At 46.9% G+C, this 14,977-nt stretch overlaps 1 protein-coding gene across 2 annotated transcripts in view; it reads right to left on the reverse strand.

Annotated features, from left to right (window-relative positions):
* C2H10orf90 (chromosome 2 C10orf90 homolog) overlaps window positions 1–14,977 on the reverse strand; it is a 246,237-nt gene that overhangs the window by 202,387 nt on the left and 28,873 nt on the right. For both annotated transcript variants that reach the window (XM_065920157.1, XM_065920155.1), the window contains exon 2: window positions 9,905–9,977. In XM_065920157.1, the coding sequence (XP_065776229.1) occupies window positions 9,905–9,977 (73 nt within the window). The remainder of the gene's footprint in view (window positions 1–9,904; window positions 9,978–14,977) is intronic.

Raw genomic sequence — 14,977 nt, forward strand, 5'->3', positions numbered from 1 at the left:
CTTAATTGATCAGGAGGGAGAAAATTTCATGCCGTCCCACCTTCCTTCCTGAGCCAAGTGAATTAATAATGAAAACTTCCCAGTGACCTTCATCAATTCCCTTTATATACATTTCCTATAACTGATTCTCCCCGAGAAGGTTTAAGTGGACACCTGATTCTCTCCATCTTTCCCATATCCTCAGAGAAAGCAGTCTCATAGACAGACAGGTAGCAGGGTGATGGAGAACCAGGAAATGGAATCTTTTCATATCACACAGAATGGAAATTTGAAAGGGACTTCCTACCTTCCACTGATTTTGAAAACAGATGTGAGTTTGGGCAGAAATAGTCATCCTTCCCACATTTTTTTTTCCTCCCTTAGTGTTCAGATCCTATTAATCACAGTAAACTGAAATTTTGCCCAGGCCCACAGATTTCAAAAGGTCTTGCCAAGACAACAACTTTACCATAAGAAATCAACTCCTGCCCTTCCCAGTCCTGGTATTCCAGTGACCAGGACAGTGATCAGTTGCACAGTGCAAATGACGGAAACAAAAATGAAAGCTCAGAGATGACATTCACTTCAGGTTTCCTGCACGAGCCCTCTGAACCCCATTTGATCCAGCTTCCAAAAGAGAGAGTACCACCCACACCCCTCAGTTTTAGAGCCGCCCTGCGGACATGGGGTGGAATCCTAAACCACAGTTGTCTGAGACCCGAGGAAGTGGAGCAGCTTTTCCAAAAATAAAGGATGGAGTGAGAGCAAAGTCAACACTGGCATTGGACTCCCAGTCAAAAGCAACACCTGAGAGCGGGCATGTGGTGCCCAGGTCAGCGCTGCTTCCCGCTCCACGTTTGTTGGTCTCGGGATTCGAAGGCCGCCCGCTTCCTACTTCACACTTTCTCCTGCACTTGTTTCAGCTATTCTGGCTTCTCATACGACCCACCTGTAAACAATGATCACATCAAGACCAATGACACTGACCTGCCTCTTGATCTCAAAACCAAAATTCCAGCAGCTTCTCGGACATCGGGCAGAGTTGGCCTCTCACATGCAGAGAATCCAGACCCCACAAATCCAGGGTCCTCCCACCAATACCAGCCCTTGACTCCTGAATTTCCTACCCTACTGATGGGAGCCCTATATGCCCAGAGACACCGTTAACTCCTCCCTTATCCAGCTGCCTATAAACTCTGCCATTCCCCAGTGCTCTGATGGTTCCAACATTCTCTGCCCCTGCCCTGGCCCAAACTCCTATCATCTTCTTCCAGGAACAACACGATGCAGTTGTCTTCCAAGAACACAGATCAGAACATGTATTCCAGCTCCTTACAGATTAAAAATAAAGAAGGAAAGTTATTTGTTTTGGCTCAACACAGTCGTAAGGCTTTCTAACAATTCCAGCTGCATGAACAAGTCATGTGTGCATGCACGCTAAGTCACTTCAGTCGTCCCCGTCTACGACCCCATGGCCTGCCTGGCTCACTCTCCATGGAATTCTCCAGGCAAGAACACTGGAGTGGGTTACCATGCCCTCCGCCAGGGGATCTTCCCAACCCAGGGATCAAGCTCATGTTTCTTATGTCTCCTGCACTGGCAGGCAGGTTCTTTACCACTAGCGACACCTGGGAAGCCCAAGCAAGTCATGAGCTACCTTCAAGTAGAGTGAGTCCCCTGGCCTTGGGGTTCATTGTGTGCTGGACCTACTCTTCAGAGACTTTCTCACTCCTGTGTGGGAATGAGTGGGAGGGGTTTCAGTTGTCAGACATCAGGAAGAAGTTGGACAAAATGCCCTCGATGACCCCCCTCAACCTTGAGATTCCACGGGGCTACTTATGCCTTTGGGACAGCAGCTTGGCCTGTGGACTCCCTCTGGGAGACCTGCCCCCCTGTTAGTCAGGCACCCACCAGCTGGATGCCCAGAAGCTGGGTTTCTAACATCTGACCTTGCCTCCTGACCTCAGCTGACCGACTCAGACTCGAGCCTGAGGATGTTAACTGAGACACGGGCTGCGAGAGTCAGATCCAGTTACTGCATCCCCCGTGTCTCCTGCATTGGCAGGCGGGTTCTTTACCGCTGAGCCGCCTGGGCGTCCCTCTCCCCTACTGCTGTAGCTCACATAAAATCTGTCTTGCCACTTTCAACCAGTGTCCAGTGCAGTTTCTCTTTAACAGATGGAAATGACCTTGTGGGAAGATGCAGAGGGCGTGAGTGTCCCCTCAGAGAGTCAACTCCCAACCGCATTTGGTGCCCACACAGGCCCTGACTCCAGCAGACTCTCCTTGACCTGAGTTGGTCTCCTCTTGAAGGAGGAAACAGACAGAACAGGATCTATTTGAAAGCAGGACTCCATCTTGGGCCAGACTGTGGACTCTGAGCTCTATGTCCTGTATCTATGGAAACAACATACCAATTGGAAAACCAGGCCCCCCAGATAGAAGAGACCCAGGGCTCGTACCTAGAGTCTCCATTGCCTAAAAGAATACCTTAATTACCTGTGTAACCAAATAGAATCATACATTCTATTATGCTTATTGGGGTATGATCACAGGCCTATTGATAATTGTCCACTGTTAACTACCTAGGCTTAAGGCCTATGAATCATGGGTTAACTTTGATTGTATCTGTCTTTTCCTTTGTTCAGACTAGTTTCAGGGAATTTGAGGAGGTGGGTTTGGGCACGTACACTTAGGGTATATATGTTTTTGTAAAAACTGGTAGGGATCCTTGGCTAAGAGGAGACTCTGCCTTGGGCCCGCCGGTGTAATAAACTGCACTCCACTATCTGCATTGTCCTTCTGAGTGAGTTTGTTTCCCAGAATGCGTGGCTACCATATTTGGTGCATTGGTCGGGAAACTCCTCACTTTGAGGAGACAAGTCCCATTTGGGACTACTCCGAAGCCTTGTGGCTTGAATCTTCTAGAGAGGGGAAGGTGCCTTGCCCTTCTGGAAGGATTCTGCTTCTCAATGACCGGACCTTTCACGTTACCAGGTAGTGGATGGCAGCAGGGGAACTAAGCGCTCAGATGAGGAGGAACCCAGTTGGTAGGGCAGAAGAGGGGGCCTAATCACCCCCCTGGGAGGGACTAGAAGGGGCACAGACCCACAGCAGCCTGGAATAGGCAGGTGGCAATGATTGCTTGGTACACAGGTCAACGAGCGTGCTAGGGCTTAGGAAGGGAATTTGTGAAGGTCATTTAGGAGGTGATGTCCACACCATCTTGGGGAAAATTACTACCAAGCAATTGCCAGGGGATTTTTAGGAGAAGAAACTTGGTTTTTGTGTGCTCATATTCTGCCCTCCCCCAGGAGGTGTCCCATCTGCTGTGAAATTCTTGACCTCCTCGGAATTGTCAGGCTAGAAGGAGGGGGATACATAAGTGAGTACAAATTGGCTTTTCCAGAGACGGCCTGGGACGTGGGATATTTAACCCATCTGTATTTTCATGCACACCTGATCAAGCCCACCAAGGCAGAATGGACTTTAAAACTTAAGGGAGAAACAGTCTTGGACCACATGGTGTTCTGGTTCAGCTTTGCTGACCGACAGGTGAAGACACACCAATCCCCCTTATCCCTCTGGGATCTGTCAGGTAAGGCTCTTCTCACCCCAACTAGGAAGGAGGCAGAATGGCAATTTAAGTGTAATTGAGAGGAAATATCAGAAGTACATAGGGTACTGAGAACTTCGTAGACAGAATGAAAAGGAAAAGTAGAAGAAGGTCCGAGAAGGTAAGCAAGATGGGGGGAAGTGAATCTAAGGCAACTGTATTGGAGTGCATGATTAAAAATTTAAAGAAAGGACTTGGAGGAGACTATGGGGTGAAGATGAAGCCTAACTGCCTCCACATATTCTGTGAGGTCAAATGGCACCCTATGGGAGTAGGATGGCCACAAGAACTCAAAAATAGTGAGTAGTTCATGGCTACCATGAACTCAAAAATAGTGGAAGCAATCTATACAGTAGTCACAGGAGATCCAGGACACCTGGATCAATACCCATCTATTGACTCATGGCTAGGGTCAACTCAAGACCCTCCTACTTGGACAAGGTTCTGAATCCAGAAGGGAAAGGGAAGAATATTAATGGCACAAAAATTGACTGATGATTAAAAAGGAAATTCTACAGGATTTGGATGGGGATGACCTGACCCCTCCACGATACTGGATAATGATTTGCCTGCCTCCCAGTGCTCCACTAGGACCAGAGGCCGCCTTAATGCCCGATCCAAGGTCAGGTGAAGCTCCTGCAGCAGCCACTGCTCCTCCGCTACCTCTCCCGGAGTTTGTAGAGTCTCCATTTCAGCAGGCTCCAATCCCAACAATGGAGACCTCTGGTCAACGCCCCCAGAATTCCACCTCAGCTGGACCTCCTAGATTGTATCCACCTCTCCCGGGGAGTACTGATGGAAAGGGGGAAGAAGACACAGCAATGAGACAGAGGCTGTGCTCCGCCAAGGAACAGGGGGAAAGAACCCCACTACAGATGCCCCTCAGAGAGCTACAGTAGCCTCCGGGTCAGGACGCATGTGGGCACTACCACCCCCACCCCCCACCCCCCACTGTGGCCTATTATTACCAGCTGTTTTCCCCTACAGATACATTAAACTGGCAGAAACACACTCCACATACTCGGGGGAGCCACAAGCCATGATTAGGCTAATGGAGACTATTTTTCGAACCGACTGCCCTACATAGGATGACATAATCCAACTACTAGTCTCCCTTTTCAGCGCTGAGGAAAGACATAGGATCCTAACTGAGGCCAGAAAATGGTTAAGAGAAATGGCACCCCAGGGTCCTGCAAACCCGCAGCAGTGGGCAGAACCAGCCACCCCCGATGAGAGCCCCGACTGGGACTGTAACACAGAGGAAGGGAGGGCCACCTGGAGAGATATCGGGCGGCTATTTTACAAGGTCTCAAGAGGGGGCCCGAAAAGCTATGAGTATCACAAAGCCTTCTGCAGTGACTCAAAGGGAAAGTGAATCACCCTCTGAGTTCTGCGAAGGACCGTGCAAGCCCTATAGACTTTATACGCCAATAGACCCAGCCAGAGGCTGCCGGGTCTCAGATGGTGATAAATGCCGCCTTTGTGCCTCTTGCCTACCCTGAAAATGTCAGATGGGGGGACACCAAGTGACTCATGAATTTTTATACATCCCTGAATACCCAGTACCTTTGTTAGGAAGAGACTTGCTGTCTAAACTGGGGGCACAAGTGACCTTTCCCCCCACAAAAGACCCACTGTTTGAGTGGGCTCAACCACCTATTTACTCTTCCTCTCGGTAATCCCTCAAGATGAAAGGAGGTTGCACAGTCTCTCAGAAGGGACTGTTATGTGAGAACCCCCATGTTACTACTGAGCCTTGTCAGGCCCTGAATCTGGCCACTCTCTTTCTTGTGGGAGAAGGTGGGCCCTCACATGATTGCAAGGAAATATGCCAGCAGACCTGACTTGACAGACCATCCAATCCTGGACCCAGATTTGGTCCTGTACCCCAATAGCACCAGCCTGGTGAAACAAGGACAAGGACTGTCGGGATATGCAGACTCATGGAAGAAACCGTCACTGAGGCTAGCTCTCTGCCATCACAGCGGTCCACTCAACGGGCCGAACTATGTGCTCTAATCCAGGTCCTCCAGCTGTCAAAAGGTAAGAAGACAGACATTTACACAGACTCCAGGTATGCTTCTGCCACACTACAGGGCTCTGCATAAAAAGAGAGGCCTTTGGCAGCTAGTGAAAAAGATATTAAAAATAAGGAAGAAATTAAGACCCTATTAGACGCTGCCTGGGAACCAGAAAGGGTTGCAGTCATACACTGCTGAGCATATCAAAAAGAGGATACCCCCCGGGCTCTGGGAACAGACTGGCAGATAAGACCGCTAAACAAGCAGCCGAGGGCCTGGGGGTGACAAGGGAAGCCCCTATTAAAGCTCTCATATCGGCGGAGCTACCTGAGCTAACGCTAGACTCTCCAAAATACACTGAAGCCCAAAACCAACTAACCGAAGCAGAAGGGGCCATCAAGACTGAAAAGGGATGGTGGGAATTGCCAAGTGGCAAATTATTGGTACCAGAAGAGCTGGCACCCATTCTGGTAAGCCAAACACACCAAGCGACCCATCTAGGCCATGATAAACTGGAAGAGCTAATTTGAAAATATTTCTTGGTTCCCCGCCTCTCTTCCCTATGCAGGACAGAATCTCAGAACTGCACTGCCTGCTCACAGGTAAGTGCTGCCTCTAGGCGCAGACAGAAACCTCCAGGGATTCAGCTGAAAGGCACACTGCCCTTTGAACACCTGGAAGTGGACTTCACTGAAATGAAACCTCACCGACACTATCATTACCTGCTGGTCATAGTATGTATGCTCTCAGGATGGGTAGAAGCTTTTCCTACTGAAAGACTGAAAGAGCATCAAAAGTAGCCTGGTGCCTGCTTAGGGAGATAGTTCCCAGATTTGGATTTCCTACCAGCATTGGATCGGACAATGGCCCAACTTTTGTAGCTGATTTAGTATAACAAGTAAGCAAAACTTTAAACATCAAATGGAAATTACATACAGCATATAGGCCCCAGAGTTCTGGGATGGTGGAAGGAACCAACCGGACATGTAAAGAGACTCTCCAAGAGGATCTTAGAGATGACTGTTTCTGGGTGGACTTGCTTCCAAAGGCTCTGCTCAGACCCAGGATGACCCCACGATCCCATGGCTCTTCTCTGTAAAAATAGTGTATGGGAGGCCCCCTCCCATAATAAAACAGGTGTCAACAAATTTGCCTCAGGTAAGGGGAGATGAGATTCCTCAGCAGATGGAACAACTGGGTAAGGTAATAAATCAGGTAACTAAGTTTGCACAAGAAAGGATGTTGTTCCCCCTTGGGGAACAGCTTCACGAATTTGTGCCCAGGAATCAGGTGTGGTCAAGGACTGGAAACACGACTCCAGGGCCCCACAGTGGAAGGGTCCATATACTGTTGTTCTAACCAGCCCCACTGCGGTTAAAGTTGCAGGTGTCATCCCTGGATCCACCTCATGAGGGTAGAGAGCGCATACCACATAGACCTGGAGGACGCCGAGGGGACTACACAAAGGACCCCACTGATCCCCCGGAATCCAAGATCATCTTACAGAAGAAAAAGAGATGAAGCTCTACAATCCATTGCTGCTACAAGGACTTGCTGGTATCATCTTGAGACCAACCATAGTTTCAGGACAAAGAGGGACCTGTGCTATAATTAAAGTTGAATGTTGTGGATATATTCCTGATTTATCTGGCTATATATCAGCCATGCTAGATGACATGAAAGGTCAGGTAAAAGTTATGTCTGATGATAATCTCCTTTTTGGACTCCAGTCCTATCTTGGGTGAAGGGTGATTGGTGGAAAACTATATTTACCATTGTTATAGTTGCCTTGATCGTTCTGCTTTGCGGACCTTTACTTCACAATGTATTATGAACTTTGTAACCCAAAGGTTGATGTCGTTCTCCCAGATTGGAAGCCGGAGAGTCAGGGTGCAATAAATCTATGAATGATGCTCATACTATGAGTTAAGAGCATCAAGGGGGCGAAGGAAGGAGGAAACAGACAGAACAGGCCCCATCTTGAAAGCAGGACTCCATCTTGGGCTGGACTGTGTACTTTGAGCTCTATGCCCAGTATCTATGGAGACGCCATACCAACTGGAAAACCAGGCCCCCTGGAGGGAAGAGCCCCAGGGCTCATACCTAGACTCTCCATCCCTAAAGGAATACCCTAATTATCTCTGTAACTGGATAGAATCATAAATTCCATTAGGCTTATTGGGCTAAGACCACAGGCCTATTGATAATTGTCTACTGCTAACTACCTACACACCGAGAACTCCTGACTAGGCCATGTTCCTGAGTTCTGTCCTGGGCCCACTTAGTGCGATTTTAGCAGGAATCCAGCTGGGTGAATTTGGAGGACGTCCCCTGCCCTTGATATCCGATCAAATTCCACATCCTCCACCTGTCAAGTCACTTTAGCCAAAATCCTCCCTACTCCTGACATTTCCTCCTAAGAGATCTTCCATCCGCTGACCCCCTCCCTTCTCCTTGGCTGTAAATTCCCACTTTTCCTTGTACTTGGAGTTGAGCCCAATCTCTCCCCCCTCCTGTAAGACCCCACTGTCATGGTCCTTCTGAACAAAACCTGCCTTACCCTCTTCAACAAGTGTCATGAGTGATTCTTTCTTCAGCAACTCCTTGCCTTCTGCATGAACACCTAAGTTTTAAGACTTCCTCTAATGTTTTCTTCCAGAATGAGAACTTTGAACACATAGATAGATCTAAGAGGAAAGAAAGAATTCCAGGAGACATGTGTCTCTCTCCTCACCCAGGCTTGTTTGGGCACATTCTCCACAGCCTGGACTAGTCACCTCTGGTCTCAGGGCCGACTGGTACTTGCTCCAAAGCCATTAAACTGCTAATCACCTCATGAGCAGGCTAAGCTTGTCAGCAGAGCGAGAGCATGCATATTTTAGGTGACCTGCCATGCCGTGCTCAGCTGCTTCAGTCGCACCCGACTCTTTGCTCCTCTGTCCGTGGGATCCTCCAGGTGAGAATACTGGAGTGGGTTGCCATGCCCTCCTCCAGGGGATCTTCCTGATCCAGGGATCAAACTCGAGTCTCTTATGTCTCCTGCATTGGCAGACAGGCTCTTTACCACCAGCGCCACCTGGGAAGCCCCCTTTAGGTGACCCAGTCCTCGGGAAAAGCAGACGGACACACCGGTGAGAGGCAACCTGGGTCTGACTGTTCTCCCAGGCACCTCTGAGTGCCCAAGGAAATGTGGGCACTCCAAACTCACACCAAACTCCCCGTGGCGTGCTGGAGGCCAGTGCTAGAAGCCTGCCACCCACCTCACCAGGAGCTTCTATCCGCAGATTCACATTCGTACTACAGGCAATTTCTGGGCTAGGTTTTTGAAGAATCCGAACTAAATAGCTGCCACTACTAAAGAATAAGCTGATAAGCCATGCTTTGGGGGCTCCAGGGGTATTAAATAGGAAAGCTCCTTTCAAATAATGTTTTTGTCTTAGGTTGACTGTGTCAGTTGAGGAAAGGATTTCAGATCCTGATACCTTTGATATAGGCAGGCGGTGAGGGGTAATGAAAAGAGAATCTACAAATGTGTGTGATCACATATACAGACATATTTATACCAACTCACCAGCCATATTTACCAACTAAAATTCAAGTGGAGATTAAAAATTAAATTTGCTACATGAAAAACAGTTCTCTCAGAATTTATTCTTGCTAGAGTCTCTGAATTGAAATATCGTATTAACCCAACAGTCTTATTACAAGACCACCAGAAATTTGACTTATACCCACGTGACTTCTCTCGGGAAAGGGAGTAAGAAATCTTATTTGTGTGCCGTTTACATTAACAAACTTAACAAACTTAGGGACTGGAATCATCCCACCTAGTGTTTCCACAGTTGAGTGCCTATGAATTGACGCTTCATAAAAAAATGATTTATGAGCGCACAGATACTGTGCCTATATTTAAATTGCACCCTCTCCAGTTCTGAGAAGATTCCATATTTGTCCCATTATTCATTCTTGGCGGAATCGTGCTCCACGCTGGCCTAACCCCTCGCACGCTCAGTGATCTGGGGTAATCTCGGCTTCTGAAGGCACTACCTAAGGCAACCGATATTTCTTCTGCATTGTTTGTTTTTTTTTCAGAGACTGCCAGCCTAAAAGCCTGTGTGTTTGGAAATTCAAATCAGCTTCAAATCTTGTCGGAGTCGCTGAGCTCTCATTTTATGTTTGCAGGAAGACTGGGCTCCAAAGCACATTTCATTATTAATAAAAATAAAGGCAAGAGAACACAAATAGCAGCTTGGAGGGAGAGCCACGCGGTCAGAGGCGAGCTCTTTACCTGCCTTCGAAAGACTCTCCTTGCGTTCCCAGGCAGAGTGATCTCTCGGGGACGGGAAGAGCCGGCTGTGGATCTGGAAGATAAACGGAAACCTTTCCAATTTTATATTCTTATTTGCCCGATATATAATCTTCAATAATGTATATTACTATTTTTTTAATCAAGAAATGTCCCTAGAATCTCTCCTTTCTCCCAAGAAAGAACTACTGATTGTAATGAACATACTTATTTCCATTTTCTTCTGTGTTAATTCTGCCAGAGAATAAAAGATCTTTTTTCTTTTTTTCTCTTCTTGTGGTTCTTCTGAGTTTAGAAGAAAAGCATTTTTATTTTTATTTAAGTCATAGTTGACGTCAATATTGGGTTAGTTTCAGGCGTATAGCACAGTGACCAATTGCACACACACACATGCATACATACACTCACATGAGGGGGCATGGCAGCCCACTCCGGTGTTCTTGCCTGGAGGACCCCATGGACAGAGGAGCCTGGCGGGCTGCAGTCCGCGGGGTCGCAGAGAATCGGACGTCACTGAGGGACCAAGCGCAGCGCATATATTCACATGCATATCTACGTGGACGTGAACTGACTCACTGGAAAAGACCCTGATGCTGGGAAAGATTGAGGGCAGGAGGAGAAGGGGCTGACAGAGGATGAGATGGCTGGATGGCATCACTGACTCGATGAGCATGAATTTGAGCAAGCTCTGGCAGTTGGCGATGGGCAGGGAGGCCTGGGGTGCTGCAGTCCATGGGGTCACAAAGAGTAGGACATGACTGAGCGACTGAACTGACTTTATATATATATATACACACACACACATTTATACACACATATCTTTTTTTATATATGCATTATATGTATACATAAACATGCATATCTTTTTCAGATTATTTTCCCTTAAAGGTTATAACAAAATAATGAGAATAGTTTCCTGTGCTATACAGTAGGTCCTGACTGATGATCTGTTCTATATGTAGTAATGTATATATGTTAATCCCAAACTCCTAGATTATTCCTCCCTGCTTTCCTTTTGGGTGACCATAAGTGGATTTTCTATGTCTTTGAGTCTCTCTCTGCTTTAGAAATAAGTTAATTTTTATGAGTAAGTAAAGGGTGGGTTTCTGATGATTGCAAAATGCACAGAGAGGAGGCAGGGAGGGAGAAAAACTAATCAGCGAACACGGATTTTGCTAGTAGACCAAACAACCACAGCTCATATTTCTTTTCTCTCCCAGCATAGTGCTGAATGGGTGTTGAGCTAAAATAGGACATTCAATAAATATTGATAAATTGATTAATCATGAGCCATCAAATTTCAGGAATTAGCCTTCAAGGCCCGATGAAAACACGATTACTGTATACAAAAGCGGTCTGCCGCCTGCAAGCTTGATCATGATGCTGCCTTCTCTGCCAAAGGACAAAAGTGTGTAAGTTTATTCTGAAGGCACCTGGCTGTGAGCCTTTCAGTTCTGGTTGATAAACCTCTAATCAGACTCCAGAGTACCTGCTCCTCATGGGACCTCCCCTCGTGCTCAGCATCCCTCTGAATATCTATTGACCTTTCCCCAAAACTGAAGAACAACTCTTCAAACCACCTCCTGAGTGTGATCTTATCCTGAGCCTAAGAGGCTGGAGCTAGCCTCTCATTCTGAACCCAGCTAGCTGCTTAGTCCCAGGGCAGGGTTATGCTTCTCCTTGTGTTCACATCCCTTTTTTGGCCCCTTCACATGCCCAGCAGATATCTGGGCCATCACTTTGAAGACTGCAGACAAGAAGCTGCAGGCAAATGATTCTTTTGGTCCAAGCAGGAGCCTGGCCTCTGAGACTTCACAGCAGAAGAGAAAGATTAGGGCAGGACCCGGACTGCGGCTGGGCCGAGATAGGGAGGACTGAGTAGTTACACAGCATTTTGTGATGCCATCCAGACCCCTCCTTGAGCCTAACTCGGCCACTGACTATTGTCAATCTGATTATTAATTGTAATAAGCATAAGAAGAACTGCTGATGGTTACTGAGGTTTCACATGGGCTGGTGCTGTGGTCTGTGTTTTCTACACAACATCCCATTGAATTATTACAACTGTTAAAAAGATATGTTGCTCTCAGCCCTGCTATGGCAGCTGAGAAAGCCATAGCTAAGGTCCCCCACCAGGTACCTGGCGACACAGCCAGGATTCAGACCAGGCTCGTCAGACCCAAAGCATTTAGAGCTTTTAGCCAGCGTGTTCCAAATACTGCTAGTGTTATAATTCGAAAAGACAGACGCATCCCAATGTTCACAGCAACACTGTTCACAATAGCCAAGACAGGAAAGCAATCTAAGCGCCGCATTGACAGACGAGTGGATAAAGAAGATGTGGTTTCTTTCTTTTTAACGGAATACATTAGCCATAAAAAAGAAAGAAGTAACGCCACTCTGCAGCAACATGGATGGGTTTAGAGATGATCACACTGAATGAAGTAAGTCAGACAGAGGAATACAGTACAATACTGCTTATACATGAAATCTGAAAAGGACTATACAGATGAACTTCTTTATAAAACAGAAATAGACTCACAGACATAGAAAACAAACTATGGTTACCAAAGGGGAAGTGGGGAGGAATAAATTAGGATTTGGGATTAATAGATACACTATCGTATATAAAATAGATAACTGATAAAGATCTACTGTATAGCACAGGTAGCGCTACTCGGTACCTTATAATAACCTGTAATGGAAGAGAATCTAAAAAAGTATGGATATATATGTGTACATATATACACACACACACACACACAGAACTGAATCACTTTGGTGCACACCTGAAGCCAGCACAACACTGCAAATCACCTGTATTTCAATAAAAAAATTTTCAAAATGAAAAAAAAATTAATTTTTAAAACAAAAAGAAATACTGTTATTGTGATTATTGCAGAGTATTATTATTTGGCTATTTGACTGTATCTGGCTGTGCTTATATAAACATCACATTTGCATATGTCCTTTTCTCAGACTTCGCCCAGACATGTCATACAAAACACACAAGAAAACTTTTTAGAAAGGAAATAAAAGTGCAGCACAGTAGACACGAGGATGGAAAGTCATTTAAAGCCCAAGCTGAAGAATTGAGCTCCCTCTCCGCTGCTTCAAACACACCAATCCTGTGGTCTGGAAGGGGGAGGGTGCAGAGCAACTCTGGTCCTGCAGAGATTTTAAGCTTCCTCTCTCTAGCATCATTGTCTCATATGGCTCTCTTAAGAAAGAGTTTTCTGTGTATTTTTGAAAGTAACCCCATCAAATCTTGTAAGTCTTGCTACCCTGAGACCTGACTCACAATCAGGTCTGCCCAGCAAGCCCCCTGTGTACCATGTGACCCTGATTGAGAGCCCAGCCCCACAGTCTGTGGAGTTACAACTGAAGTGTGCTGGTTCCGACCCAGCATAACTTCTCTCTCTCTCAGGTCTAGGCGGCTGGCAACAGACAACAAGCTGGCTCAGCCACACAGCCCTCTGTAAATGCCTGGCTTCTCCGAAGTCTGGAACTTCCTTGCCCAGACTTGGGCATTACAAACCCCGAAATTCCCAACAGCAGGGTGATTCAGGAACCTCAGTCATCATCGGACCCCAGGTCTCAGTCCACCAGCAATGTCCTGGACACACGTGGCTTTGGCTACACTCTCCAAGGGCTGCTCTTTGAAATCCCTTCATACAGAAGGCAGCACTTTCCAGTGCCCTTAGGACAGAGCATCAGGAGAACCCTCTGTGGTCCACCCCCGCTGGTCTCTGCATCACTGAACACCTCTCTCCTGGCCCGGCGAGCCGTGTGAGCTTTCCTCCTTCCCCTGAATCAAATCCTCTCCTGCATCACGGGTCCTTCGCCCCTGTCCTTCCATCTGCAAAGCGTGGTGTTTCCCTGGTCCTCTCCTCTGGAATCCTGTTCACATGACCTGCTCGTGTGTCGCTCCAGACATAGCTCTGAAAACTCGGTTTCTGATCTGCAAGCTCTTGCAGGCGCATCCATTTTCTTCAGAGCACTCGGCTTGCTTTGTAAGCACACATCGACTTCTGTGAATCCCCATCTGACACCTGCTTCTCCCCTAGACTCTAAGCCCTCTGAGAATAAAATTATGTTTCCCTCACTTGCCAATGTACTCTTAGTTCCTAGTATAGGGACAGACACAAAGTGGGTTCTCAATAAATGTTTATTTTACAAAAGGATAGAAGAACTAATCAATCAGTTAATTAGCAAAAGAAAGCTTCTTCTCTAAGTTAAGCTGCACAGAAGCCTTTAGAAACCACTGCCCCATCTCCTCAGAGCTCATGTGCCATCAAGGGTCCCCCTTGTCCTCTTCAATTTCAATTTTGGCCCTCCTCAACACTTTTAACCACACCCAAACTTTGCTTTTTTATTTTATTTTGTAATTGAAGTACAGTTGATTTACAATATAGCATAAGTTTCAGGAGTATAGCAGAGTGATTCAGTTACACGTCGTGTGTGTGTGTGTATGTGTATATTGTTGTTTCATCACTAAATCGCGTCCAGCTCTTCTGTGGCCCTGTGGACTGTAGCCCACCAGGTTTCTCTGTCCATGGAATTTCTCAGTCAAGGATACTAGAGTGGGTTGCCATTTCCTTCTCCAGGGCATCTTCTCAACTCAGGGATCAAACCCGTGTCTCCTGCATTGCCAGGCGGATTCCTTACCACTGAGCCACAGGGAGGTCCATATACATATATATGTGGGTTTCTCGGTAGTGTTAGTCGTTCAGTCGTGTCCGACTCCTTGCGACCCATGGACTGTAGCCCACCAGGCTCCCCTGTCCATGGAGTTTTCCAGGCAAGAACACTGGAGTGGGTTGCCATTCCCTTCTCCAGGGGCTTCCCTGTGGCTACATATATGTGTGTGTCTGTGTGTGTGTGTTCTTTTATCATATTCTTTTCCATTATGGTTTATCATACAGCATTGAATATAGTTCCTTGCACCATAGAGCAAGACCCTGCAGTGTACCCTTTTACATACAGTAGTTTGCGATCCCAGCCCCTAATTTACCCCTCCCCACGCCTTTCCCTTTGGTAGCCATCAGTTTGCTT

Source organism: Muntiacus reevesi, chromosome 2 (genome assembly GCF_963930625.1).
Source record: "Muntiacus reevesi chromosome 2, mMunRee1.1, whole genome shotgun sequence".
In the NCBI taxonomy this organism is placed as follows: domain Eukaryota; kingdom Metazoa; phylum Chordata; class Mammalia; order Artiodactyla; family Cervidae; genus Muntiacus; species Muntiacus reevesi.